Source organism: Penicillium daleae (assembly GCF_028827525.1).
Source record: "Penicillium daleae strain IBT 16125 chromosome Unknown utg000002l_segment0_segment0, whole genome shotgun sequence".
Lineage (NCBI taxonomy): Eukaryota > Fungi > Ascomycota > Eurotiomycetes > Eurotiales > Aspergillaceae > Penicillium > Penicillium daleae.
In genome coordinates this window covers 664464-689871 of record NW_026623150.1, presented here as the reverse complement: position 1 = coordinate 689871, position 25408 = coordinate 664464, and the positions used below count along the sequence as shown (strand labels likewise).

The following is a 25408-nucleotide window of genomic DNA, read 5'->3' as shown; positions in this document are numbered from 1 at the left end:
CAACACAAAGTTTCAACAACGCCAGTCTCAAACATCCCCCTCCTCACTTTCCCCGTGAAATAGCCAATGGCCCTGGCCCATTCTCCCTTGGCCCGACTGGGATTTTCGTTGTCTACCTCCACCGCCTCCCGCCGAGTCTGCCGCCCATCAGCAGCAGCAGCAGCAGCAACAGCAACACTGGCGCCCCCCACTTGGGCTGCCCCTCCGTCCTGCTTTTCTCCCCCCACTACGTCGCCCGTGCCTTCTTCCTCTTCTCTCTCCCGAGTTGCTCTCCTCGCCAGGCATTTCTCTTCCTCCGCTCCCAAAATGTCGTATACCGTTCGCAAGATCGCCCAGCCTTACACGCTGGAGCACCGTGTTTACATCGAGAAGGATGGCGTCCCCGTCTCTCCCTTCCACGATATCCCCCTCTACGCCAACGAGGAGCAGACTATCCTGAACATGGTTGTTGAGATCCCCCGCTGGACCAACGCTAAGCAGGAGGTACGAACAACAACCATTGCCATGCACTTCGGTCCCAATTGCATTCTCTCTCACTTCGTCAATTGTACACAAAGCTGATTTGCTCCCAACCGCCTCCAGATCTCCAAGGACGAGTTCCTCAACCCCATCAAGCAGGACACCAAGAAGGGCAAGCTGCGCTTCGTCCGCAACTGCTTCCCCCACAAGGGCTATCTCTGGAACTACGGTGCCTTCCCCCGCGTAAGTGGAACAATTGCAACGCCTGCAACGAAGCAGACTACACCGCCATCGACCAGGACTCGGGTATTGACTTCAAATTGATTAGACCTGGGAGGACCCCAACTCCGTCCACCCCGAGACCAAGGCCAAGGGTGACAACGACCCTCTGGACGTTTGCGAGATTGGTGAGCTGGTCGGCTACCCCGGCCAGGTCAAGCAGGTCAAGGTTCTCGGTGTCATGGCCCTGATTGACGAGGAGGAGACCGACTGGAAGATCATTGTCATCGACGTCAACGACCCTCTGGCCAACAAGCTCCACGACATTGAGGATGTCGAGCGCCACCTGCCCGGTCTCATGCGTGCCACCAATGAGTGGTTCCGCATCTACAAGATCCCCGACGGCAAGCCCGAGAACCAGTTTGCTTTCTCCGGCGAGTGCAAGAACAAGAAGTATGCCGAGGAGGTCATCAAGGAGTGCTCCGAGGCCTGGGATAAGCTGATCTCTGGCAAGACCAACGCTAGTGACATCAGCATGTACGTTTTTGTTTTCCACTTCGCTCTTGTAAAGCGATTTTATGGTTCACGGGAGCTTTGCTAATTCAGTTTTCTACAGTGCCAACACCCAGCTCGACCTGAACCGCGCTGATCCCGCTCAGGTCGCTGCCATTCCCCGTGGCGAGAACCTGGCTCCTGCCCCCATTGATGGCAGCATTGACAAGTGGTTCTTCATCTCCGGCGCTGCCGTGTAAAATGTCTCACCTCTCGCTGTTTTCGAAATACCTGAACAAAAATGTTGAGTCTTCGCTGTGACCAGACGATGGGATATATTATTCAATTGAGATATCCGACCAAGATCCCACTACTGTAGTGCGATCCCGCCAAAATCCGCTTGCTCTCATCCGCTCAAGACATAGACAACACGTTCGGATCGAACGAGGGATACAAAAGTGTATAGTGTAGATCGAATATTCATGAGATTGGTATATCTGCTCCTGAAGAGCTGGACGACAATACTCACACCCACCCCACACTATCAACACCAACCTCTCACCACATGCAATTGAGTAATTCCAACGCGCCAAAAACAACAGAATATCAAAACAATATAATACAGAACAACTCAAAAGGGAAGAATATCATGTCCAAGCAACCCTCGTAAACCGGGTACACGAAACATGACATACCATCCATCCCATACCTACCCACCAGCACAAATCCACTCAACCCTTCAAACTAGCCTCCCGCTCCAAAGCCCGCCCAACCCGCGAAAGCTCCTCTACCACATCCCCAATCTTCATCCCCCGCTTACCAACCTCCAGGGTGATTTCCTTGCCGCCCTTGAAGCCGACCGTCATCACGGGCTGCTGTGTCGAGTTGCGCGGCAGCTGTGTCACTTTGATGTCGATGTGTGTGGGGCTGGCGGGCGAGGCTGTGCTCGGGGTGCGGAGGAGAGAGAGAAGGAGGCGGCAGGGTCGGGAGGCGTGGGTGAAAGGGTTGAAGGTTGCGCGGAAGGTGGTGATTGTGTGGATTGGGATGGACATTTTGGCGGTTGTGGTTGTGATGTGTGTGGTTGGTTGAGGAGGGTGAGGGGTTTGGTGGTTGATAGAGAAGAGATGACTATGTATTGTATTAGCGATTGGAAGATTTTGGATGTGGTGAGCTGGTGCTTGTAGGAGTTGCGTACCTGATCGAGTTCGCGATGGTTGGTTTTTTTGCGGTGGAGTGGGTTGGTGACTTTCGACGTCTGGTGGTCGATATTATCCTCAAAGAATGACTATCACAGGAGGCTCGGGCTGTAGTGAGTGTAGCCTGGCACGGTAAGGCTCAATCGTCGAGGAAAATCGTTCTATGGACAGTCCGAATAAACGTTTCCGCCGAGTTGCGGTTGCGACTCCGAAGGCGATGTCCGATGTTTGCCGAAAATGCAAACATGTCGGTATGGGAGCGGCGACGCCCACGGCCAGCTGGTCAACTTGCGTCCAAACAAGTGCTCCTTCCACCAAAACAGACTCCTAGTTGAAGCAAACCTAGGATTCGGAAGTGCAAAGACTAGATTTATTCTGCGGAATCTTGACATTTTCCCGCAAATTCTACCAGACCGACGTTATATGCACTAATCCCGTCGGCTGCACCGGTTTACCACCCACCATGTCCACCGCGGCTGCTCTTCAGACCCGCTTGAAGGAGCTATCCGCCACACTCGTCCAGATCCAACCTCTCGTTGATCGATTGCGCAATTTCACAGCCTCCATCGGGCAAGGCGATGAGGCGCGCTTGGAACTTGGCGCGGAGATACACTCGCAGTTGAAAGATGCCGAGAGCGAATTGGAGCTGTTGCGCGGGGATATCGAGGCACTAGATACCGGCTCAGAGGGGAGGAGGAAATCAACAGTGAATGGCGGGGAGAAGGAGGCCGAGAAGGAGCGGGTGGTTGCGATGGCAGGGCGACTGGCGGACGATTTGAAGAGGTATGCATTTTGGACAGCAGGAGATGGATGCTTGCGATCTTGGAAGTGTCTTGTACTAATGGCCTGAACAGAACTCGGGGAGATTTTCGCAATGCTCAATTACAAGCTAAGCGGAATGCTGAGCTTGCGAAGCGTAAGGAGCGCGAGTTATTGTTATCGAGGTCGCAATCTGCATCTGAGAAGCGGAGTCCATCTGAAAAGTTCACGCAGGAGGATCTGGTGTTGAATGCTTCTAATGATGTAACTGCTGCCCTGCGCAGAACACACCATCTGATGCAGGCTGAGCTGTCTCGTAGCCAGTTCGCTCAAGAGACCCTCGGTAAGTGGGAACATATGAATCTTTCTTTCTGCATATGCGGGGTTTCTAACATTTACATGGTCAGAACAATCAACGGCCGCCATATCCTCCTTGTCGGAGTCCTATAGCAACCTCGACACCCTCCTCGCCAACTCTCGCAGCCTCGCCAGTTCCCTCCTCCGCTCTCAAAAATCCGATACCTGGTATCTCGAGACCGCATTCTATATCCTCGTTGGAACGATCTCATGGCTGGTCTTCCGCCGCGTTCTCTACGGTCCCATGTGGTGGCTAGTTTGGCTGCCGGTCAAGTTCGCCATGCGATTTGTTTTCGCCATCCCGGGCGCTGTTGGAATCTCAAAGGGGTCAAATGAACTCGCAGCTAGCTCAGTTGCTAGCGATATATCTGCGACTATTCAACATGCTGCTGCTGCGGTTACAGGGGCAACTGTATCGAGCGGTGCTGGTGCAGGGGATCATGAGAAGCCCACTGAAGCCGAGAAAGATCGTATTATTGATAAGATCGGGCGCATGGTCGAGGATGGGAAGTGGGACGGAACTAATATCGACGATATCTCGCCCGAAGAGATGGAGAGACAGGATGAGATACCTCGCAACACGAAGAAGCGCATGTACGAGGAGCAAGTAGTGCGGGATGAGCTGTAGAGAGGCAAGCATTTTGGTGTAATGATAGCACGTCGGTTATGAAGCATTTCAGCGAACATCATACAGAATATACTCAAGATTCAGCCAATGAGCCTATTAAACCTCTTTTGTTCTTTTCTTTTGGACGAGCAGAGTAGGCCGCCGAAGAAGTATAATTGAGCCTTTTGATTGGCTCTCAGCTAAGTGCTGCGCGTGTCACGTGGAGACGCGTCTCTTCGATCGCGGCGGGCGTCTGCTCTCTCACCTGAGTCCCGACTACTCAACTCGACCACGCTCGAAGCTCCAATCTTCCTTGCCGTTCTCGCCTCGAGTGTGAGCTTACCATGGCATCCACTTTCTTCAACAACAAGGCCCGTGCCGCGGCGGCTGCTGCTTCTAGCAGCTCCAAGACCAAAGCAACCGACAGCAAGGAAGATACCACCCGTCTACAGCCATGGGTTGAAAAATAGTAAGTGTATCCAAACTCATAACTGACAAGAATCATATCTGACCTGAATCAGTCGTCCCAAGACGCTCGACGATGTCGCTGCACAAGACCACACCACCAAAGTGCTCCAACGCACATTGCATGCTTCCAACGTACGCTCCCACGCACCAGTACCGTCCTACCCGCAGGTCAATTCTAACGCTTCACCCAACAGCTCCCTCACATGCTCTTCTACGGACCCCCAGGAACAGGCAAAACCTCCACCATCCTCGCCCTCGCCAAATCCCTCTTCGGCCCCGCCCTCTACCGCTCCCGCATCCTCGAACTAAACGCCTCCGACGAGCGAGGCATCGGCATCGTCCGCGAAAAAGTGAAAAACTTCGCCCGCGCACAACTCTCCCAACCAACAGGCCTCGACGCCGCCTACCGCGCCCAATACCCCTGTCCACCCTTCAAGATCATCATCCTCGACGAGGCAGACAGTATGACCCAGGACGCGCAGGCCGCGCTGCGCCGCACGATGGAGCAATACTCCCGCATCACGCGTTTCTGTCTGGTGTGTAACTATGTCACGCGCATTATCGAGCCGCTGGCGAGTCGATGCAGTAAATTCCGCTTTAAGAGCTTGGATAATGCTGCGGCGGGTGATCGGGTTGCGGAGATTGCGCGGGCGGAGAATTTGACGCTTGACGATGGTGTTATAGAGACACTTATTCGGTGTGGTGAGGGTGACTTGCGTCGTGCTATTACGTATCTGCAGAGTGCGGCGCGGTTGGTGGGTGCTACGCGTGTGGGTGGGAAGGATGCTGATGACGATGCGGAGATGGTGGATGCGGAGAGCTCGGGACCCGGAACTATTACTGTTTGGACCATTGAGGAGATTGCGGGTGTTATTCCGGAGAGTATTCTGGATAATTTGGTGCAGGCTATGCAGCCGAAGGCTTCGGGCTCGGCGTATGAGGCTGTTTCGAAGGTCGTGACGGATCTTGTTGCGGATGGGTGGAGTGCCACGCAACTTGTTAGCCAGGTTTGTGCTTCTCACCGATTGATGTTGGCGACTCTTGCGCTAACTAAAGTGAACAGTTGTACCGACGGGTCGTGTTTAACGAGGCGATCCCCGATATCCAGAAGAACAAGATCGTTATGGTCTTCTCCGAGTTGGATAGGCGACTGGTCGATGGTGCAGATGAGCATTTGTCTGTGCTGGATCTGGCTCTGCGCATTGCTAATATCTTGCGGGGCTGATCATCGGCCTTGAACAAGATATATATAAAAAAACAATTCTTCGGTTGAAGCATATGGTCCCTTGCGGCTTATTTTGGTCTGCTCTGATAATGATTCAGAGGTGACATTGATGAACTACGAGGTTGACTAAATGCATAAATGGCGTTTGGCTGGATCTGATACTCGAGGCGTTATGTATTGACTTGAGTTGTCTTTGAGAGAATGAGGATGATTATGATACCCTGATACGTTCTCTATCTACCAGTAACTCTCTTAACCTTCTTGTCGGAATAGTACTAGATCACGCAGGATAAATCGTATGTCCAGATTTAGATTACCTGTATATAACCAGAATATGAGAACTACCTCCTAAATATTCCTAGCTCGCTCCACGACTCTACAGGCTGGTCACTGGATATGCACTCGGGTTTTCTATCACACTTATCTCCTCAAAGTCTACTTTCGGGCGAGGGTTCCATAACGAAGCGGAAATCAGTGAAAAGGAACAGACAGTGAGGACGGGTCAGCCGAATCATGGAGACTAAGTTCATGCCCAATGCCTCTCTCAGAAGCTACCTTAAACGCCTCGGATTGGAGCAAGGAACAAGAAACATTTAAGGTTGTTTGCCTAGCCGAGCTTCGGGCTATGACTCTAGCGGCGTAATGCTAACTCGAATAAAGCTTTGCAGCTAGCTACAGTAGATATGGCTAACACCGTGATAGGTGGAAAGGCTGCCCCAGAATATTGAGAGGTACTGCGACTCCGTGTAGCTAAAACCACTGGATGGCCGAACTTGGTGAGATAGACTCGGCGGCAACCTCGTCGGTCCATTGTCTACTTGATTCTCGCTCCACACGAGAATCTTGTCATAAGTCACTTTTCTTCCGCGGAGTTTCTGTGATATACCTCGTCAAAAAGTTCCTTGGTTGGACCCGATGACATCGCGCTAGAGATACTGAACGAAAAGCGATTGGGTTAAGGACCAAACGGGTCGACGCCACCCCCGCATTTAGATGTTGACCCCGGATTCTTGACTTGATTTGACTACGAGGTAACAACACGGTTCATAGCCGAACCTGGAACCCAATTTAAGCCATGCTCGTAGCTATGGTAATTTGAAATTGCTGGAGATGATAGTATGTGAATATGTGAGCTTTAGTAATTAGGACAGTTAGGAACTGAAGTGTGGATGAAGTCGAGTACCTATGGCTAGCTTATTGTATTTCAGGCAGACAACTGCGGCAAATAAGAATCTTACATTAGGGCTCGGAATAGCTCTGGATGCAGGGGATCTCCTGGAAAGATACTCACTCTTGGAACACCCCAATCATACTCCAAGTCTATCTCACTATGGAAAGGGTCTGCGAGGCAAATTCCCGCTTTGACAACAAAGTAACAAGAACTCGCTAACCACCTGCCGTCCAGGGGACTTACCAGCCCTCATAAGGCTTGGCTTCGTGAATGATGCGGGGATACATATACAGTACAATAGAGCTCTCCTTTTGTAGGCCTGAACTTTAATTAAGCTCCTGCCCCATCTGAATAGCTCTGGAAACAGGGTCAACGATGTATCTTCTCGGTCGACAACAACCATCAGAGACGTTAGCAAGATCGTTCTCACTCTTACTCTTGTTCCACTTGTATCTAGAATGTAATGTACGGATATTGTTTCCTGCCTTAGCCTTCATCCCTCCAGTAACGATATTTCTTCGAAGTTTTCCGGATGTTGCCAGAGTCTGTGAAAGCACATACCAAGGCCCCAAAGTCTGAGCTTAGTCCCCGGACCCTCGACAGCACGTTCCTCTTGAGCGGGGAAGGAGGCATATTCGGACCCAGTTTATCTCGGGAACAAAAGCTAACACTGCATTTCAGAGTTTCGGATCCGATCAAGTATACTTAATTGATGGAAACGTAGTGATCATTGCGCCGAAATTCGGCATTGAGAATGCACATCGCGTCTACGCATTGGCAAGGTATATAGCTGCCAGAATTCCTAGCTCTGATAATTATTGACAGAGCGCAGTGACCACTGCAGAAGCTGTTTCAACATGAGAAACCATATGCAAGCAGGGTGGTTTTACTCCCCCAGTCAAATTTCTCGCTACTTTGCCACGCGATTGTCGAGTCTTAAACCTCCTCGGGTATGTCTTTTGAGTTGTTAAGTCAACTGATATATCTCTGATAATGCTGGCCAGAACAAATTGAGAAATCCTTATGAGATTCTTCGAGAATTGACTACTCACCAATGGCTCATGTTTGCTGCAGGCTTCATGGGCTGGACTTGGGATGCCTTTGATTTTTTTACCGTGTCGATGACAATCACCGAGATCTCGGCAGATTTTGGGGTCTCATACTCCGATGTATCATGGGTAGGTACAGATAGTCAGAAATCCTGGTGAGGACTGGACTGATACCATTCTCTCATAGGGTATGACCGTGACCCTTATGCTTCGATCTGTCGGCGCAATCATTTTCGGTATTCTGTCAGATCGATATGGACGCAAATGGCCCATGATAATCAACCTCAGCTTGTTCATAATTCTCGAATTGGGTTCTGGATTCTGTACTACGCTACCCCAGTTCTTGGGAGCCCGGTCATTATACGGAATCGCAATGGGAGGTAAGCAAGCTTCGATCGATCTGGGTAGTTGATCGATATTGACCCCTCACTATGTAGGTCTCTTTGGCCCAGCAGCGGCCACTGCTCTTGAGGACCTTCCATACGAGGCCCGTGGTTTGCTCTCCGGACTGTTCGAGATGGGTTATGCGATGGGTTACCTGCTTGCAGCAGCTTTCTACCGCGCCCTTGTACCAACTACATCTCACGGCTGGCGAAGTCTGTTCTGGTTCGGTGCCGGACCTCCTGTCCTGATCATTATCTTCCGACTGTGTCTACCCGAGACAAACCACTTCCAGGTGATGAAAGCTGAGCGAGAAGCGCGGGCCCATTCAATCGGTAACGACCACGCCAAAGCCGCGGGATTACGAGTCTTTGTCCGTGACGCTGGACGTGCATTCCGGGAGAATTGGGTTATATTCGTTTACTTGGTTGTGCTGATGACAGGATATAACTCCTGTTCGCATGGTAGTCAAGACTTTTACCCGACCTACCTCAAAGATCAGGTTGGGATGAACGCTACGAACACTACGACCATCACTGTTGTCGGCCAGGTTGGCGCTTTGCTTGGTGGCTGTACAATTGGCTACATCAGTACTTTCTTTGGGCGTCGTCTGACTATGCTGGTGGTATGTATCATTGGTGGTGCTCTCATCCCAGCCTATACAATGGTTCGATCGATGTCGCTAGTCGCCAGCGTGTTCTTTGAACAGTTCTGTGTCGGTGGAGTTTGGGGTCCAATGCCCATCCACTTGCTTGAGTTATCGCCCATCGCACTTCGGACAGTTATGGTGGGATTGACTTATCAACTGGGCAACCTTGGGTCTTCTGCATCGGCTACAATTCAGTCTATCATCGGAGAGCGATTCCCCTTACCGCCAGGAGCGCATGGAAAGAAGAGGTTTGATTACGGAAAAGTCATTGCTATTTTCATGGGTGCTGTCTGGGCCTTTATGTTTTTCTTCCTGTTCTGGGGACCTGAAATGTCTCAGGAAGAAAGGGACGAGGAAGCAGAGGACTCTATGCGTCTGGAGCGACTCAGAGCTGAGGGTGTCAGCCTGGCTGAGATTGGACAGCAGCGGTACCTGGGTAAGGGAGTTGATGAGGCTGTGGTGGATCGGGGTACTGGGCCACAGGACAGTGAGAAGGCTGAGACAGCACATGTTGAATAAGTGCTAGGAGACAAATTCCTCGCTCTACGTGTGGATATGTATTGAAGAGAAATCAACAAGTTGAATATCATGAATAATCCAGAGCACACATCAATTCACCACTGACAAATCTCCTTGTAGATCGACTCGGGATCTTCCAGAGGTATCAAGTGCTTGATCCCCTCCACAACGGTCAACGAAACTTCAACCCCGTTTTGACGTAAGAACTGAATAACCCCCGCATCGACTCTCTCCAAGGCCTCGACAATATCAAGCTCTCCCAATAGAACACTAGCTCGCAGACCTGACCGAGAAGCTAGAGCTTCCCGTACACCCTGCGAGATGTCCTCCTGCATACCGTATGAAGGCCAAGCGGCCTTGGCGAACGAATTGCCACTTAAGCTGTCGCGAATCACCATATTAATATCAGGCTCGGTGATCTTCTTAGGATTTGCCAGTACATTGTTCACGGTCCAACGGACACTATCCTCGGACTCGTAAGCAAGCAGCTGTTGAGCTTTCATCTCGGGAGGTAGATTCAGCGCAGCTAGAGGCGCAGGTGCGACGAGAGCGAGTCCTTTAAGAAGAGGTTGAAGATTTTTGTTCAACAGTCCAATCGTGGCGAGTGCAATCTTTGCGCCCATCGAATGACCCACGAGAAGAAAGCCATGTTGTAGGAGGTCCTGTCTAGCCTTGTCTTCGCTAAGACTTGCCAGAAAAGTAGCGACATCACTAGCCATTACTGTGATGGAATATTCATTGCAATCGTCACTGTTTGGTCCGGTTGATTGGCCCCAGCCTCGTAGATCAACCGCGACCGTAGGGTGAATCGTACTCAGCGAAGTCGACGAATCAAGGTCCGTAAGGTTGTGCCATGTTTGCGAGGTACCACCCCAGTAATGCAGGAACAATACGAGGGGTCTGGAACTTGGCTTTGCTGGGCGGGTGATCTGGGCATGGATCACCGAGTTGGGAGAGGTTTGAAAGGAACAAGTCTCCATGGTTATAGAAAATCAAGCCGTTCGTATAGAGTGAAGAAAGTCGCTAGTCGAAGATGTTGGGACCCGCGGTAGGTAAACTGTGTAGAGGCTTGATATCTTCTTCAGAAGGAGTTACCAGAGAGATTACCATCTTTTATAGTCATCATTTCCACCGTGTTTCATGAAAATTGGTAGAACTAATGTATATGGAATCATGATGTGGAATCATCACGTGAGGCCAGGATGTGGAATTGTGATTCCACATAGTGCCAACCGACTTGATTGGTTAAGGCACAGTAATCTTTGCATCAGTCAGCCAATCATCATTTTGATTCCCCTTTCCTGGTGGCTACTGTACACTGTAGTTACTCGTTATCTCTCGTTCACAGAAATTGCCTACAAGTAAGCCTTCAATTCAAGAGAAATTTTTATAAGGCTCAGATAATCCTAAGATCAGTCTTTATAGCATGAGACAAAGCCCGTTAAGAATGCCTGCCCGGCTTGTTTAGGGAGACCTATCTATCTAGTCACCCTCATCGAGAGGAAAAATAGACACCCATATTTCCATATCGTTAGAAAAAGAAACTACAGTGCATCATATCGTGATAACAATAATTTTTCAGGACTCTACATCAATTTTGAACCGTAAGGGCCCCTCAATCGTCTCCCGTCAAATCAACCACGTCTGCGTCGGCCGCCTTTCTCTTTGTGCCAGCAATCTGAGGAAACAACCGACCATAGCCCTTTGTGGACGGCCGCGTTGGCCGCGTCTGTTGATTAGATGAGATCGGCGCGAGACGCTGGGATGTTGGAGCCGCCCTTGCTGAACGCTGACCGGAAGGGTGGCCAAGATCGACCATCCCCATGAGGTGTTGGTAGTCATCTCCCAACCAGACGGTCAAATCGCTCTTGTTGAAGTCCAGGAGCTTGTGTGCTGCTTCCCCCTTTCTTTTCTTCCATGCTGCCAAAGCGACCTCGTGATGACGGAAAGACTTGGTCACTACCAATGTTTGTGGCGATCCCCATCGCTCGGTTTCATGTGTACAGTCGATTCCAGCCTGGTCGAGTTTTTGATGCAAATGCTGCCTGCGTTGCTTGTTCACAGGAAACCTGCCAACTGTCGCGTCGGGGTTTGTCAGGAACGCGTTGAGCCGAGTGCAGTCTCCGCAGCAAGATGTTACGGTGGGGCGAACGGAACTGGTATCCTCGATGGGCTTTTCGCCGACGTAGTTGGTGATGTAGGCTTTCAGGATGGCAGCAAAGATCTGACGGTAATCTGGCGTAGTTGACGGTATCGAGTTCGTTTCGCAGATTTTATTCAAAGCGTGCAGGAATGGGAGCCAGAGCGAATGTAAGGTGGCTGACTTGATTGCAGGAGCACGGAAACAGATCCTTCGGGAAAGGAAACCCATCATAGAATCGCTGTCAGAGTTGATGCGAATGAGGGTCGAGATAAAGTCCGCCAGTGTTTCGTGAGTAACCACCAAGGATTTCGAGTGTGGTGTAGATTGAGGTTTCCGAGGATTCAAGAATGCAAGGATCCCTAGCTTAGCAGCAGACTCTTCATCGCCACCTTCACTAACGAGCGTGTAAATGTCGATTTTATTGGCCAGAGATTTTGCAACCTGCCTATACAAGTTTGTACCGTCCTCGGCGGGGAAGGCGCCCTGGGTCGTGTATTGATCAAGTCGGGACAAGAAAGCAAGGATGAATGACGTTGCTGGAAGTCTTCCCTCAACCAGAGGAGCGACACTAGAATAGAGAAGTAAGTACCGAAATGAAGCAAACCCGACATTGAAGATCATACCGGCTCGAAAGGTAGTCGAAGTCATGATACCCTGGTATCATGTCCACCACGGCGTGTCCATCTTGAGGACCCAGTTCCTGCCGTGGGATCATTTCCAATATTCCGTCATGCGCTATCTCGACCCATGATCGGACGTCGTCCGATATGGGTTCAGTGTGAGGGACTAAATGGTTGACTGCAACCTGTCGTTTCCATAGTTCCGGGAAGACCAGAATGGTACGTAACAGACTACATCATTAGTTTAATCACCAACTTCGAAGAAAAGAGGTCTTACCTGTCCTTGATGCTATCAAAAGCGACCGCTCCCGCGGCAAGCTGCTCTTGAGCCCATTTAAAGAAATCAAGAGACAAATTGCCTTCATGGTGATCGGCGACATCTTTGATGAGTTCTTGGTCCTTCAAAACAATAGCGACTTGAAGGACTTTGGTGATTACAGGCTCGGGAAGAACCGTCTTGTAGCGATACCTGCCAACCTCGTTGCTCTCATCCACGGTCCAAACTTTTCGGCAGAGCTCCTTCAATGTTTCCCTCAAAAGCTCGTCCCCAGAATTGTGCAACAAAGACTTGGCAAGGAAGCCAATGACGGATGTCATGTTTTTCTCAATATTGTGAGAGTAGGGGTTGCTTTTCTTCCAAGAGTCCAGGAAGAAATCGGCAATCGAATCTCTAGGCACCATGACCACGGCCTGTATGAACGGTTAGTTACTGGCCTTGAGACAATAGGTGGAAGACTTGCCGCCACTCGATACCAGTGAGTTGCTGTTGGACCCTGCAAAGTCGAGATAAATATTAGCTTAGTTCTTCCCGCTAGACCAGGTAGAAGGAACCGCACCGAGTTGCCTTGATAGCCCTCGTAGGCCTCCTCTGGGTCAACCTCGTCAAAACACTTTTCTTGGAGAACGTTATCCATTTCAAATGGCATCTTCTTCACTACCTGAGAGCCATCCAGGTCAACCAGCGAGGTTATCTCGTATGACGTGTCGAAGATTTCTTCCAGATCATGGAGTGCCTCAGATCTGCCGTAGTAATCCTCATCCTGACCGTAATCATCATCGTAGTAAGACCGTCTGCCGTGGGAGCCCTGATATTCACATGATCCCATTTCTGACTTTGTTATCAAGGCCAGGAAGATCTCCACGTCGAGGGTCTTTGAAATCTCCTGGAGAAGATGGACAGAGGCCAGATCCCGACCTTTAAGGGCATTGAGGGAGATGTTGGCTTGAGTGTACTCGTGGTCAAGCCTGTAGTAGGCGTGACTCCAATCCCGATCCTCCTGAGCAATCCAATCCTCTAAAACTTCATGAAGGTATCGTGCCTCGTCTGTTTGAAGGCAAGCTGTCGGGCGTTGCCGCGAGGGGTCAATGCAAAGGTTGTACGTGAGAACCCATCGATATCCAGACCTAACAGGAAGAACCTCATGGATAACATCCGAATACCAACTGACGTATGAGAATCCATGTTTCGACGTCTCCAAGATCATTCTGTCTCCTTGATGTTTGACAGCTACCTCGCCGCCTTCATAGAGCGAAGGCAAGCCGATCACAAGAGTCGCAAACATACCAGGGGCCTTCTCAGTACTATCGAGGTAAAGATTAGCTCTGTAAACAGGAATGATTGTAACATTACGACAGTGACTAACTCAGTATGAGGCTTGAACATTGCACCCTTCTCGTAGATCAACATTTTGTAAAGCTCCGCTGAGACGGGTGAATCAACGCCCAAGTCACGAGCGGCACACGCACAAGCTTCCTCAATGTACTTGTCCCATTCCGGGTTGCCAAACTCAAACTGGTCGGGATTGAGCTCCCAGGTGTTGCGCACTGCAGTGTCGACGAGTGTCTCGCTGCCCTTGCCATATGGTGCGTGATGCGCTTTATCGATCATCTGGCGCGCTTGTGACTCTTGTAGGGGGAGAGTAATTGTGCCAACATCGTGCACATTGATCTGTGGGTCAACATAGGGGAGTTCGCCCTTTGAAGCAAAAGTCCCCGATGACTCGATAGCATCGAGCGCTGCAAGTAGCTCCGTCCCTATGTCCAGGTAGCCATCGTAGTCCCCACCCTTGTCGTCTTCAGAGTGATCGTCCCCATATTGGCCCAACTCAACAGCCCTTTCGTGCTGAAGCTGTCGCATGGCCCCTGTTTGGTTCACTGTGGACGTTGCCATTCTTGATGGATTTAAGATTTCCTCCATGCCGGTGTTCTTGTGCTTCAAGGACGCTGGGGGGACTTTGGCGGATCGCGTCCTTCAATTCAGAGAAAAGGGTTTTGCAATGTTGCAGTAGACTAGAAGAAGAAGGATAGAAAGAAGAGTTTGGTCATTATCTTCTCTGTCTGTTGATGCAAACACAGGGTTGATGCAAACACAGGATTGATGCAAACACAGGGAATGTTCCAGGTCGGGTTCTCGGCCTTCGATTGGGAGAAAAGTTGTTTGACAATGTTGCAGTAGACTAGAAGGAGATAGAAAGAATAGTTTGACAATTTTCTTCTCTGTTTATTGATGCAAACACAGGGAAAGTTCCAGGTCAGGTTCTTGGGCGATTCTCGCAAACCCGACACGAAACGCATGCAATCGTGTGTTGAGTCCACTCAAAGGTGATAGGTCCCACTATAACCTTATCGCATAGATCAATAATTTCCGGTCTAGGTTTAGTTCCGCCATTTGTTTGCCTTTGCCAGTATGTTGCGTATACAGGTCCATTGATTCGACCACCGATTCGAATTTCGACCAGTGGAGCGGTTCGAATCTTAGCGTATACAGCAATTGCACTATTGGTGGTGCTAAATCTAGGACAACTACCACATATGGCAGAGTTCTACAAGATGAGACCCCTAAGAACATCTCGGTTTCATAAATGCTCGGCTGTGAGCTGTGATCTCTTGATTCACCAGTGTTTATGGGCCGTTAACTGTCAACCTGGGTTGCTTACCTAGCAAGACTACTACACATTTCCAGGGCAGAAAATTTCATTTCACACAGAACACCTTAGTCTCTCTTCGCACAGCTGTGCCACGCCCCTCTAGATTTCACATGAAGTGGTTTCAGGTATCTTCGGGCAAATTAGGACACTAAGACATGGCAAATACAGTGAATTCTTTCAAAGAGCGGCGCTGGTTAGAGAATGGTGGATTATTGTACAAATATTGAAAATTCAATGTAGGAGTCATACACCTAATTGAATTCTCCGAGTTTCAAGTAGGTATTTCTGCCATGAACCGCTGAAGCTTCCAAAGAGCTAGCATGGTCTCCACTCCCACACGATCATCCGGCCTGAAGAACAGGGCCACATTGTGGAAATGCGGAGCCTCCGTTTCACGTAGTTTTGTCAAGTCTGACACAGCCAGAAGCGTCGTCAAATCAAAAACTGGAACTTCGCTCTGTGTCGATGAATTGAAAACAGTCTCTGGCCATGGTTCACCATTACTAGACGGCACAAGCAGATAAACCGCCCCGGACGCCATTCGATCGAAAGGCCCGAGCCGTTCCAACGCATCCACTAGCGCAGCAGTAGTGGATTCCTGAATATCAAGGACACTCCAAACTCCACCAGGAATATCCAGGCGCGTGTACCTCCGTCGAGCCTTTTCCAGCTTCTTAACAACGTCAGTGCGTCTTTGCTGCAACACATATTCCACCATATCAGGTCTCCAAAGCAATTGCTTCTCCACGCGGGAGGTGATCGGCCCCAGTGGATGCTTCCATCGGAATGGCAGGAGTCTCGAAATAGCCGGTCTCTTCCCGGCATTTTTGGACAATGGCTTCGCAAGCCCCTTCAGGAGATGGAGCGAGTTAAGCATTCGAAGTAGGAGTTCCTGCCCCGGCTTGTCCTTGCGAATCGCCTTCGCCGTCAGAGGCGTGTCGGTAGCCATTGCCGCTGGATCTAGGTATGGAGTCTTCTCCGGTTCTGCGGACTCTTGTTCTTGTCGCTTTTGCAAGGAGTCTTTGATCAGATCCACGGGAAGCAAGTAGCTATTCTCTGTGTTTGGTTTGCGAACAAGACCCCATTCTCCGAGTAGATCGCGTGGTATACGGGCTCCTGTCACGGAACACATCCGGACTGGCGAGGCGAGCGCTACTGCCCATGGATTCTTATTGAGCTCGGATTTGTCTTTGAGATTTGGAGTTTGCTTTCGGTGTTTAATTGGGCTGGATTGATGAGCTTCGACGAGGGGTGATTGTGGTAGACGCTCTGAGGGAGGTCTTCCAGCATCTGAAGGAGCTTCATTGGAGGCAGTTTGCGAGCTCGAGAGGTAGCGGCGGGATGGCCGCGCGAGCGAGGGGCCGAGTAATTGACGGAATACACCAAGTCGCCATGTCGCATACGAGACTTGTCGTCTTGTACACTCCATTGTTCGGGAAGTTGTACGTAGTTAAGCAAGTGGTTGGAAGACTTGAAAATGTTGCGCCATTATCTTAGCGCCGATAACACATGCCGCTTATCAGTCACCATCTCCGCTCCGCCTTTACGGCCTCGAGAGTGTTTCGTCTAACGTCCACTCCTGCAAGAGCACTTTCGTGGAGAGTGCTGTGCACGTTGAACCATAATTGAAGATGAGGCCCACAATTAACCTTCAGCGACTAGGACGGTCGGTCCCTCGCTGCTCTATTTCGCGTGTACAGTCCGCGTTGATCTCGCGGCCCTTCTCAAGCTCAATATCCTCACTTGACCGCACACCTCCGCGGGGCTGGACACCCACACCATTCGTTACGGAGACAGTGGTATGTTTACAATGTTTACATTCAAGCTTCGAAATTATATAACTTGACCGAAATGCTGACCAGACTTCAAGGGAGGTGGCTGGCACACCTGTACGTTGACGTTGCGCATTCGAACTCAAACAAAAACTGCCTTGCTAACTAGCATCTCTGTCTGCTCAATTTAGATGATATCTTTTCACGCCTTCTGAAGGTATACCTACCCTCATACTAACTGCTCTATAACCTTTGCTTACGTGTCCACTAACAGGAGCGCATCATCTGCCTCAATGGCGAAGTTGACGAGACCATGTCGGCCTCAACCGTCGCCCAACTCCTCTTCCTCGAAGCCGACAACCCCCAAAAACCAATCCACCTATATATCAATTCCCCCGGTGGTTCAGTAACAGCAGGTGTGTCCCCCACAACCAACCGCCACACCAAACCCTCCCTCCAACAGTCCCTAACAAACTCTCCCTTGCACCTCCCCCAGGCCTCGCAATCTACGACACAATGACCTACATCGCCTCCCCCGTAAGCACAATCTGCGTCGGCCAAGCCGCCTCAATGGGCTCCCTCCTGCTCTGCGGCGGCGAACCCGGAAAACGCTACTGTCTCCCGCACAGCTCGATCATGATCCACCAGCCCTCGGGCGGGTACTTTGGCCAGGCGACTGATATCGCGATCCACGCGAAGGAGATCCTGCGTGTGCGCGCGCAACTCAATCAGATTTATCAGCGCCATTTGACGGGTAAGAAGCAGATGTCGCTGGATGAGATTGAGAAGTTGATGGAGAGGGATTATTTCATGGGGGCTGGTGAGGCGTTGGAGTTCGGTATTGTGGATGAGATTTTGGATAGGAGGGTGAAGGGTGCGGAGAAGGGGGGTGAAGGGGAGGGGAAGCCGCCGGTTGTTTAGAGGTGGATTGGGAGCTCGGGGGCTATTGAGATATGATCTATGCTTCTCATCCGTTGAGGTACGAGGATAAGATTCATGTTTCAGGCCCTCGATTTGTATTTGTATTATGACAACTCCTACTTTTATATCCAAACCCTTTTTTCTACAGCTTTGCCACAGGTGTCTATCAAGGTGTAAGATATAGCAGCCAGCACCGGGCAGTCGTGGTCCAGTTCATCAGAGTATAGATTGTGGAAAATAGAATACATATCGTAAGGAAGAAGAGTGTCATACATAACCAAGATGTCATTGACCTATGCGTACAATGCGGCCATCAGCCCCAACTTGTAACCCGAAGCGCTCTCGAAGGAAAGTCGCAGCTTGCGGTGAGGGCGCATAACGCCCATCACCTCGTCGAACCGGCGTGGTCGAGTGTTTCCATTGATCACGTATCGTAGTAAAAAAGCCCATATCCATAATGACCGCTTGGCCAGTAGCGTACGAGTCCAACGGGTGGCCACCCCGCGGGATTGGTCCCGTGCCACCCTCGCCAGGGTCCGCTAGCAGAGTCGTCCGTTCATCTTGTACATCGTCATCGATTTCAGGAACCGGCGACGTATTCGTAGGAGCATTCTCATCGGCCCGAGAATCATTAGTATCACCATCGTCCTCACTACTTCGTACCCCTCGTTCCTCTGAATCATGATCCTGTTGCCCCGACTGCGTGGTATCTGTATCTGCATTCGCATTCGCATTCGCATTCGTCGTTGCACTCCCACTCGCTACCGAAGAGGCCAGCCCCTTGGAACCCACCGTCTTCACCCGCTCAATGATCAATGCCAGCATGACGATATCGACTAGCAGGATTAGGGTATCGAATGCGAGCAGGCGGAAGACGGGGACAGGTTTCTGCCCGATGAAATCAATGAATATTCCGCCATGTAGATATCCGCGTGTAGATTCGCCAGCTTCGGGGCGGATGAAGAAGGCATGGAAGATCATGCAGAATAGGTTGCTGGCGAGGATGGCTCCGACGAAGGGCTGATTGCGCGTGGGGTCGAACGGTGGTGCTTTGGGTGTAAAGAATATTAGTTGGACGACAGCGCGGATGGCAAACAGTGTGATAGAGCAGCTATGGAAGCGAAGGTGATCAGCTCAATGTTCTCTTAAAGGTCAAGGTAGTGTTTCCGAGAGTAAGACGGAGGTTGATCTCCCCACGCTTAACTACCCCCCATCCACTAATGTTCCAAGGCCAGGAAAAGCCAAACGTACTCCATATAATACAGCGCCGATAATTCGCAATATATCAAAATATCAAGGTCACGAAGCAATCGATCGATAAAGGCAACCTTTGCAGCGGACTGGAGCTTCTTTACACGGCTGTTACCCTGATTGCGGATGCCGCCACCGCTTGCCAGCGCTGGTGATCCGGGCTCCACATCGTCGAAGGAAATGCCAGAGACGTCAGCGATGTGCTCTGCATCCCTAAAGGCATCGACGTCGGTCATAGAGGGTCATGGGGGCATGGACGAGGTTCGGCAATCGAGGGTCCAGGCAGTTCGGGGGGGATACGTCTGATAAGAAGCTGTGGAGTTGGGGGTGGGCGGCTTTGGCTTGGGCCGAGCACGTGCCGATAGTGGCTGACAACTACAGTACTGTAATACTATAGCGTAGAAGGAGCCAGATCTGTTTACTTATGGTAAGAAATTTCGAGAGCGTCTCAGTATAAAAGATACTATTCATATCTATTTGAGCTTTCTTAATTTCTACCACTGAGAATATCTAGTCCACGAAGATAGTCTTCGACAGCTCCGAGTAGTGCTGAAAGAACCCAGTGAACAGGCGGATCGCATAGGCGACATCATAAGTACCGCCAGTCTCACGGATACTGTGCATGCTCAACTGCGGGTTACCCAGATCCAGAGTACGAGCACCCAGGGCAGCAGACAGCATAGGGCCGATGGTGCTACCGCAGCTGGAATCATTGCGAACAACGAACAGCTGCAGGGGAATGGGCTCGCCGGTCTCAGCAGACGCCTTGCGTGCGACCTCCTGGAGCAGGACAATACCCGGAGAGTTGGTGGCGTAGCGAGCGTTCGCGTTAATCTTAATAACGGGGCCCTTGTTCATCTCGGGCTTGTGGTCCTGCTCGTACTTGGCAGCATAATTAGGGTTGACGGAGTGAGCCATGTCGGCGGAGACCAGGAAAGAGGTGGAGAGGGTCTGTTCATAGGCAGTGGCCAGGTCGACATCCGAGGACGAGGAGGAAGGAAGAACCGACAGGCGGCGGATGATGGCGGGCAGAGCATTGGAGTCCGCACCCTGGGCTGTACGGCTACCAATCTCCTCGTGATCGAACAGGGCAATGAGGCGGATGGAGGATTCATTGTCCAGAGCGGTCTTGTCGGCGACGGAGTCAATGAGACTGACGGTGGCGCAGTAAGAGCTGTTCAGGTTGTCCAGACGGGGAGAGAAGATGAACTCCTCCAGCATGCCACCCAGGCAGGACTTTTGGGTATCGAACAAAATCAGTTCAAAGTCCAGGATGTCCTCGGGCTTGACGCCAGCCTCGGTAGCAACAAGCTCGACGAAGTGGGTGTGATGGCGCTCGGTCACGGCCTTGAGAGGAGAGAAGTCATCCACCTTCTCAGTGTCGTTACCAGCGCTCGCTCCCTCAGCGCCGCTGGGCTTGGATTCACCAGTGCGGTTGAGCTCGGCAGCAATCAGGCCAGCGATGGGGAACAATTGTGTCTCCTTGTTGAATGAAAAGGTCTCCTGACGGTCCAGGTGGATGGCCAGAGTAGGAATACGAAGGACTGTCAAGCATTAGCAGAAGTCCAGGCTACTCGAATCTTCAAATAGAAACATACTGGGGCGGTCGACCTTGACCAGCTTCTGCACGATCGTTCCGTCATTGGCACGGGTCATCACACGACCAGCAACGCCGAGGTCACGGTCAAACCCTGATGCTATTAGTAGTTGCTCCAATGATGAAAAAGGCAATGGAACATACAAGTGTGCCAGAGGCCTCCACCATAGGTCTCAACACCGACCTGAATGAAGCCATCCCCGCTCTTCTTGCTCACAGGCTTCACCCGCAGAACAGGAGAGTCGGTGTGGGCACCGATCATCGAGATGGAGTTACCCGGCTGCGTTGGTGGTTAGCAGGAGAGCATAACAGAAGGCTACAATAGATTCACTACTTGCCTGCCATTGCTTTCCAATTGCAAATGCAACCAGTGTGGTGGTGTTCCGAGTCAAGAAGTACTTGCCACCAGGCTTGCAGGTTTTTGCCCAAGAATCTTTCTCCTGAAGTGGAAGTGTTAGATTAGGTTTGGCAGCCAGCAAAGAAGGGTGGGGATTCTAGCAAAATATACCTTGATCTCCTGGAAGCCAGCCTTGGCCAGAAGGTCCTTGGCAGACTGAACGGCATGGAAGGCTAGACTCTCGTCAGCACATTACAGGCTCCCGGTGGGTTTTTTTGGGCTTCGGGAAGGACCATACGGGTGGGGGAGGCATTGACAAAGGACAGGAAGTCCTTGGCGGGCTGCTTAGAGGCCATGGTGTTGGGGTAGGATGAGTAGTAGGCTCGATGGAAGAAACTGTGGCGTAATGAAGACAGCGAGAAGGCCGATTTAAAAGGCACTGTAAGCATAGTCAACCCCGATGGTGGAGGTGTCAAAGTGGCAGGGTTTTCGGGTGGCGGTGACTCCTGGGAATTGCCGACTGTAACGCAATCAATCTGACTAGTTCAATCTTTGTAGCCACGGGGATCATGTTCTATTCACGCTTCATACTGAGTACAATACTAATTTGATGTTCTCCACCACTATCATGGGTAGCAAATAATTCATTATTAGATGTAGAGCTAATGGCCAAATATACGCTATCAAGTAAGCATTGTCATGCACAGCATTTACATACCTATTGACCGCAAGCAATGATCCTAGATCTGATTCGTAGATTAGTTCCTGACAATTTCTATTGGACCTGAAGAAGTGATCCTATTCTCCGGAGATGCGAGCTGGATCGATTGGCACGGATCTAAAGTTGCTATGGTCTCCCATCATGACCCAAAATGGCCCAAACTCTGCGCGTCCGAGGCGCGTGGAAGCGCGACGGGCCAGTCGCGTCGGATCTCTTTGTTTGCCCCCACTGAGGGTTCTCTGCAAGTGCCGTCTCGCAGTGGACCACTTGGTCCTCCGGATAGAACGCTTCCACGCGTCGAACCATCACAACATGTAAACAACTCTGAGACCGCATGAGCAGCATCAGAGGGAGAGGTGGCGCCCATCATAACAAAGAACCATCCACGATTCCCGTGCCCACCCCCATACAATGAATGGACCCCGACCGAACTCAAATCGAACGGGCAAATCAAGAATAAGTCTAATTGCAGCGGAGCAATGGGTGGAGCAGTAGTTCATTCACAACGGCAGATCATTGAGAGCACAGTTGGAAGATGATTGAAGCTCTGGTCGACGGGTATCCGTTACGTAGTTGCCGTTGCTTCTTGGACTACTCCCCCAGCGCTATCGCCCAAAGAGGACTAGCGCACCCGACGCGTGACTTGAGGGATGCTGAAGAGAGACAGCGGACCACCCTCCCTTGAAGACATTCCAGCCCATTCTCCTTCCCTCTGGCTCTTTGAATGCCATTCTCTTTGTTCTGCTGAACCACGGGGGTGTCTCGTACAGCCTGTCAACGTGGTGGGTTGTGCTTGCCATCACTGTGTCCAAGCGCCCATCACTCGCTGAATCTCCTCATTTCATCACAAGCCACCCACCGCCCTCAAATATCACCCATCGTCTTTCCCATCCTCTCTCGGAACACCCCACAGTTCATCACTCATTCGAAATCCCTTTGAAACCGTACTCCTATCGTATGCACAACTTCGTGGTCGCCGAAATCCTGCGCAATCTGCTTCTGGGGCCTGAGGACCTGCCGCCAACATGGGGGATCCCTCTCAGGACACAGAGGCGGCAGTGAGTAGTGGTGGACGAGTGACCAGAGGGGCTGCTCGTGCACAGGCGGCTGCCAATATGGTCTCTCCTCCGGCCTCGACGACACCTCCAAGCATGCCAGCAAAGAAGACCATCTTCTATTCGGATAATCTGGGCAGTCGATCACGAGCAGAAGAAGGATCGGAGCCTGTGGATGCAACGGCGCTTGACAAGGCCTTGAAAGGTCTTGATGAGGCAGGGCGCCAGCGTGAGAGGACACCTGGGATGAGCCCTTGTCGAAAGCGACAGCGGGTCTATGGCGATCGGTAAGTCTCAAAAAGTCAATGTGGAGGATGCTGGATCACTTGACGGTGGGGTCTCGTTGAGCGCATGACTGACTGGACTCCCAAGATTCATTCCAAACCGTGATGGACAGGATTTGCAAGCAACTTACAGTCTGTTGCATGAGGATGGTTGTCCGTCGACTCCGTCCAAGTCGAAGCGGCGCGCTCCGCATTCTGAATTGCATTTCCAAAAGAGTTCGTCCTACCCTGTAGTGCAAACGTGTGATGCAAACGCCGTGAGGAGTAGCCAGCTGACCGTTCAAATCAACAGTTGAAGAGGCCAATCGCACATTCTCCCGAGTCCTGCGCAGTGAACTTTTCGGCAATACCGTCCCCCAACCCGATCTCACCTCTCTTCCATCGGACCCGTTGCTAGGCTTCAGCGACAAGACTCGCTCTCACACACCTCCAGTTATCGGTAACCTTCTAACAACTGGCATGACCCCCTCAACTCCGCACAAAAACCTCTTCAACTATGGCCCGACCCGCCCAGGATCTAGTCATCCCACTCCCTCCAAGACCCCCGAAGTGCCCAGGCAGTCAACCTGAATGTCCGTTCAGAGCTGTACAGCACCTCTCCCATTCGATATGAGAGCCAGCGCATTCTGGAAACCCCGCGAAAGCAGCCCCGATACATCAACAAAGTTCCGTTCAAGGTCCTGGATGCTCCCGATCTACAGGACGATTTCTATCTGAACCTGGTTGATTGGGGCAGCACCAATGTGCTGGGTGTCGGGTTGGCCAACTCGGTCTACATGTGGAACTCTCAGTCGAGCCGAGTGACTAAGCTTTGTGAGTTGAAGGATGATACTGTGACCAGCGTGAGCTGGATCCAGCGAGGTACTCATCTGGCAATCGGTACCGGCAAGGGTCTGGTACAGATCTGGGATGCAGAACATTGTCGACGACTGCGGACCATGGTGGGCCACACCAATCGTGTCGGCGCTTTGGCCTGGAACGACCACATTCTTACATCCGGTTCCCGAGACCGCCTTATCTACCACCGTGATGTTCGATCTCCTGACCAGTACATTCGGCGGCTATCTGGCCACAAGCAAGAAGTTTGTGGGTTGAAATGGAATACTGAAGACGGTCAACTGGCCTCGGGCGGTAACGATAACAAACTCATTGTGTGGGACAAGCTGAACGAAGCTCCTCTCTATCGCTTCTCTGACCACTGTGCCGCCGTCAAGGCTATTGCATGGTCCCCTCACCAACACCATCTGCTCGCTTCGGGTGGTGGTACTGCGGACCGCACGATCAAATTTTGGAATACCTCCACCGGCTCACTGATCAAGGAGGTAGACACTGGCAGCCAGGTCTGCAACCTTTCCTGGTCCAAGAATTCCGATGAGATCATTAGCACCCATGGCTACAGCCAGAATCAGATCGTCATCTGGAAGTACCCGCGCATGGAGCAGGTTGTTTCCTTGACTGGTCACACATTCCGTGTTCTGTACCTCGCCATGAGCCCCGACGGCCAGACCGTTGTGACTGGTGCCGGCGACGAAACCCTTCGTTTCTGGAAAATCTATGACAAGCGGGCTAACCGAGACTCGCGTCGAGAGGGTAGCAAGTTGTCGGAATGGGGCACCATCCGTTAATCGAGTCGGCAAACCTCGGTCCGTCCCTCAGGGCCTTTCTTTCTCAAAATAATCATCACTGCATTCGACATGGAGTTTCGGTCTTGGGTCTTGGCTACTTAGGGTGGGGGCAATCTTTTGCATGATCATGATATCAAGAAATCTCGGCGAAGATCTTTATGCATTTCTATGGGCATCCTCATCATCCAGCCATTCACCCATCTATCACATCTTTCGACCCGAAACATCGGGTCTTACCTTTCTTCAGAAGGCGTTTGGGCTCAAATTGGCCCTTTCGTCTGAGGAGGATTTTGCTTTTTCAGGTTTTCTCTCTTCTGACTTCCCCCTTCGATTCGACCTGTTTGTGTTTCTTCCCCCTTGTTTTTGTTTTCTCCCTGGCCCGGTTTCAGTCTCTGTACAGGAGGCTCTTCTTCATTAGGCGGGGGTCTAGCGGTGGCGCTCATGGTATTTCGATCAAGTGCCTGGAGGCACCGGCTACAGTCATGGCGTTAGGTTATCATGCGGACGGCTTCTTTCGATTGCAAATTGCCCCATTTTCATGACGATGATATGACTCTGCTTTGTTTTCACATCAATCCTGTTCTTTCCTCTCCCCTTTGCTTTC

General features: G+C 51.1%; 12 protein-coding genes across 12 annotated transcripts; 6 read left to right on the top strand and 6 right to left on the bottom strand.

Annotated features, from left to right (window-relative positions):
* Positions 1-306: 306 nt before the first annotated feature.
* ipp1 (inorganic diphosphatase IPP1) lies at positions 307-1430 on the top strand (the record flags this gene model as incomplete). The annotated part of the gene is made up of 4 exons (XM_056904659.1): positions 307-483; positions 583-702; positions 788-1215; positions 1295-1430. The coding sequence occupies 4 exons, from the start codon at positions 307-309 to the stop codon at positions 1428-1430; spliced, it is 861 nt and encodes a 286-aa protein (XP_056768766.1).
* Positions 1431-1901: 471 nt separating this feature from the next.
* On the bottom strand, positions 1902-2222 carry N7458_001275 (mitochondrial 54S ribosomal mL53 protein; the record flags this gene model as incomplete). Its single annotated transcript, XM_056904658.1, has 1 exon — positions 1902-2222. The coding sequence occupies one exon, from the start codon at positions 2220-2222 to the stop codon at positions 1902-1904; it is 321 nt and encodes a 106-aa protein (XP_056768765.1).
* Positions 2223-2829: 607 nt separating this feature from the next.
* On the top strand, positions 2830-4110 carry N7458_001274 (putative protein transport membrane glycoprotein Sec20; the record flags this gene model as incomplete). Its single annotated transcript, XM_056904657.1, has 3 exons — positions 2830-3149; positions 3221-3468; positions 3533-4110. The coding sequence occupies 3 exons, from the start codon at positions 2830-2832 to the stop codon at positions 4108-4110; spliced, it is 1146 nt and encodes a 381-aa protein (XP_056768764.1).
* Positions 4111-4433: 323 nt separating this feature from the next.
* Positions 4434-5782, top strand: N7458_001273 (replication factor C subunit 2; the record flags this gene model as incomplete). Its single annotated transcript, XM_056904656.1, has 4 exons — positions 4434-4558; positions 4611-4689; positions 4752-5564; positions 5621-5782. 4 exons carry the CDS (start codon positions 4434-4436, stop codon positions 5780-5782), a joined length of 1179 nt encoding a protein of 392 aa, XP_056768763.1.
* Positions 5783-7822: 2040 nt separating this feature from the next.
* On the top strand, positions 7823-9551 carry N7458_001272 (sugar transporter family protein; the record flags this gene model as incomplete). Its single annotated transcript, XM_056904655.1, has 4 exons — positions 7823-7903; positions 7958-8131; positions 8190-8382; positions 8440-9551. The coding sequence occupies 4 exons, from the start codon at positions 7823-7825 to the stop codon at positions 9549-9551; spliced, it is 1560 nt and encodes a 519-aa protein (XP_056768762.1).
* A 95-nt stretch (positions 9552-9646) lies between these two features.
* Positions 9647-10531, bottom strand: N7458_001271 (alpha/beta hydrolase; the record flags this gene model as incomplete). Its single annotated transcript, XM_056904654.1, has 1 exon — positions 9647-10531. One exon carries the CDS (start codon positions 10529-10531, stop codon positions 9647-9649), a length of 885 nt encoding a protein of 294 aa, XP_056768761.1.
* A 635-nt stretch (positions 10532-11166) lies between these two features.
* Positions 11167-14484, bottom strand: N7458_001270 (2OG-Fe(II) oxygenase; the record flags this gene model as incomplete). Its single annotated transcript, XM_056904653.1, has 5 exons — positions 11167-12262; positions 12318-12545; positions 12592-13004; positions 13151-13895; positions 13958-14484. 5 exons carry the CDS (start codon positions 14482-14484, stop codon positions 11167-11169), a joined length of 3009 nt encoding a protein of 1002 aa, XP_056768760.1.
* Positions 14485-15512: 1028 nt separating this feature from the next.
* Positions 15513-16670, bottom strand: N7458_001269 (uncharacterized protein; the record flags this gene model as incomplete). The annotated part of the gene is made up of 1 exon (XM_056904652.1): positions 15513-16670. One exon carries the CDS (start codon positions 16668-16670, stop codon positions 15513-15515), a length of 1158 nt encoding a protein of 385 aa, XP_056768759.1.
* A 202-nt stretch (positions 16671-16872) lies between these two features.
* N7458_001268 (ATP-dependent Clp protease proteolytic subunit) lies at positions 16873-17934 on the top strand (the record flags this gene model as incomplete). The annotated part of the gene is made up of 5 exons (XM_056904651.1): positions 16873-17040; positions 17112-17130; positions 17205-17230; positions 17288-17429; positions 17477-17934. The coding sequence occupies 5 exons, from the start codon at positions 16873-16875 to the stop codon at positions 17932-17934; spliced, it is 813 nt and encodes a 270-aa protein (XP_056768758.1).
* Positions 17935-18219: 285 nt separating this feature from the next.
* N7458_001267 (DSC4 family protein) lies at positions 18220-19421 on the bottom strand (the record flags this gene model as incomplete). The annotated part of the gene is made up of 2 exons (XM_056904650.1): positions 18220-19045; positions 19186-19421. 2 exons carry the CDS (start codon positions 19419-19421, stop codon positions 18220-18222), a joined length of 1062 nt encoding a protein of 353 aa, XP_056768757.1.
* Positions 19422-19695: 274 nt separating this feature from the next.
* On the bottom strand, positions 19696-21475 carry N7458_001266 (M18 family aminopeptidase; the record flags this gene model as incomplete). Its single annotated transcript, XM_056904649.1, has 6 exons — positions 19696-20729; positions 20784-20876; positions 20927-21062; positions 21121-21222; positions 21291-21352; positions 21418-21475. The coding sequence occupies 6 exons, from the start codon at positions 21473-21475 to the stop codon at positions 19696-19698; spliced, it is 1485 nt and encodes a 494-aa protein (XP_056768756.1).
* Positions 21476-22865: 1390 nt separating this feature from the next.
* Positions 22866-24804, top strand: N7458_001265 (WD40 repeat domain-containing protein; the record flags this gene model as incomplete). Its single annotated transcript, XM_056904648.1, has 4 exons — positions 22866-23182; positions 23268-23395; positions 23472-23699; positions 23762-24804. 4 exons carry the CDS (start codon positions 22866-22868, stop codon positions 24802-24804), a joined length of 1716 nt encoding a protein of 571 aa, XP_056768755.1.
* Positions 24805-25408: the final 604 nt, after the last annotated feature.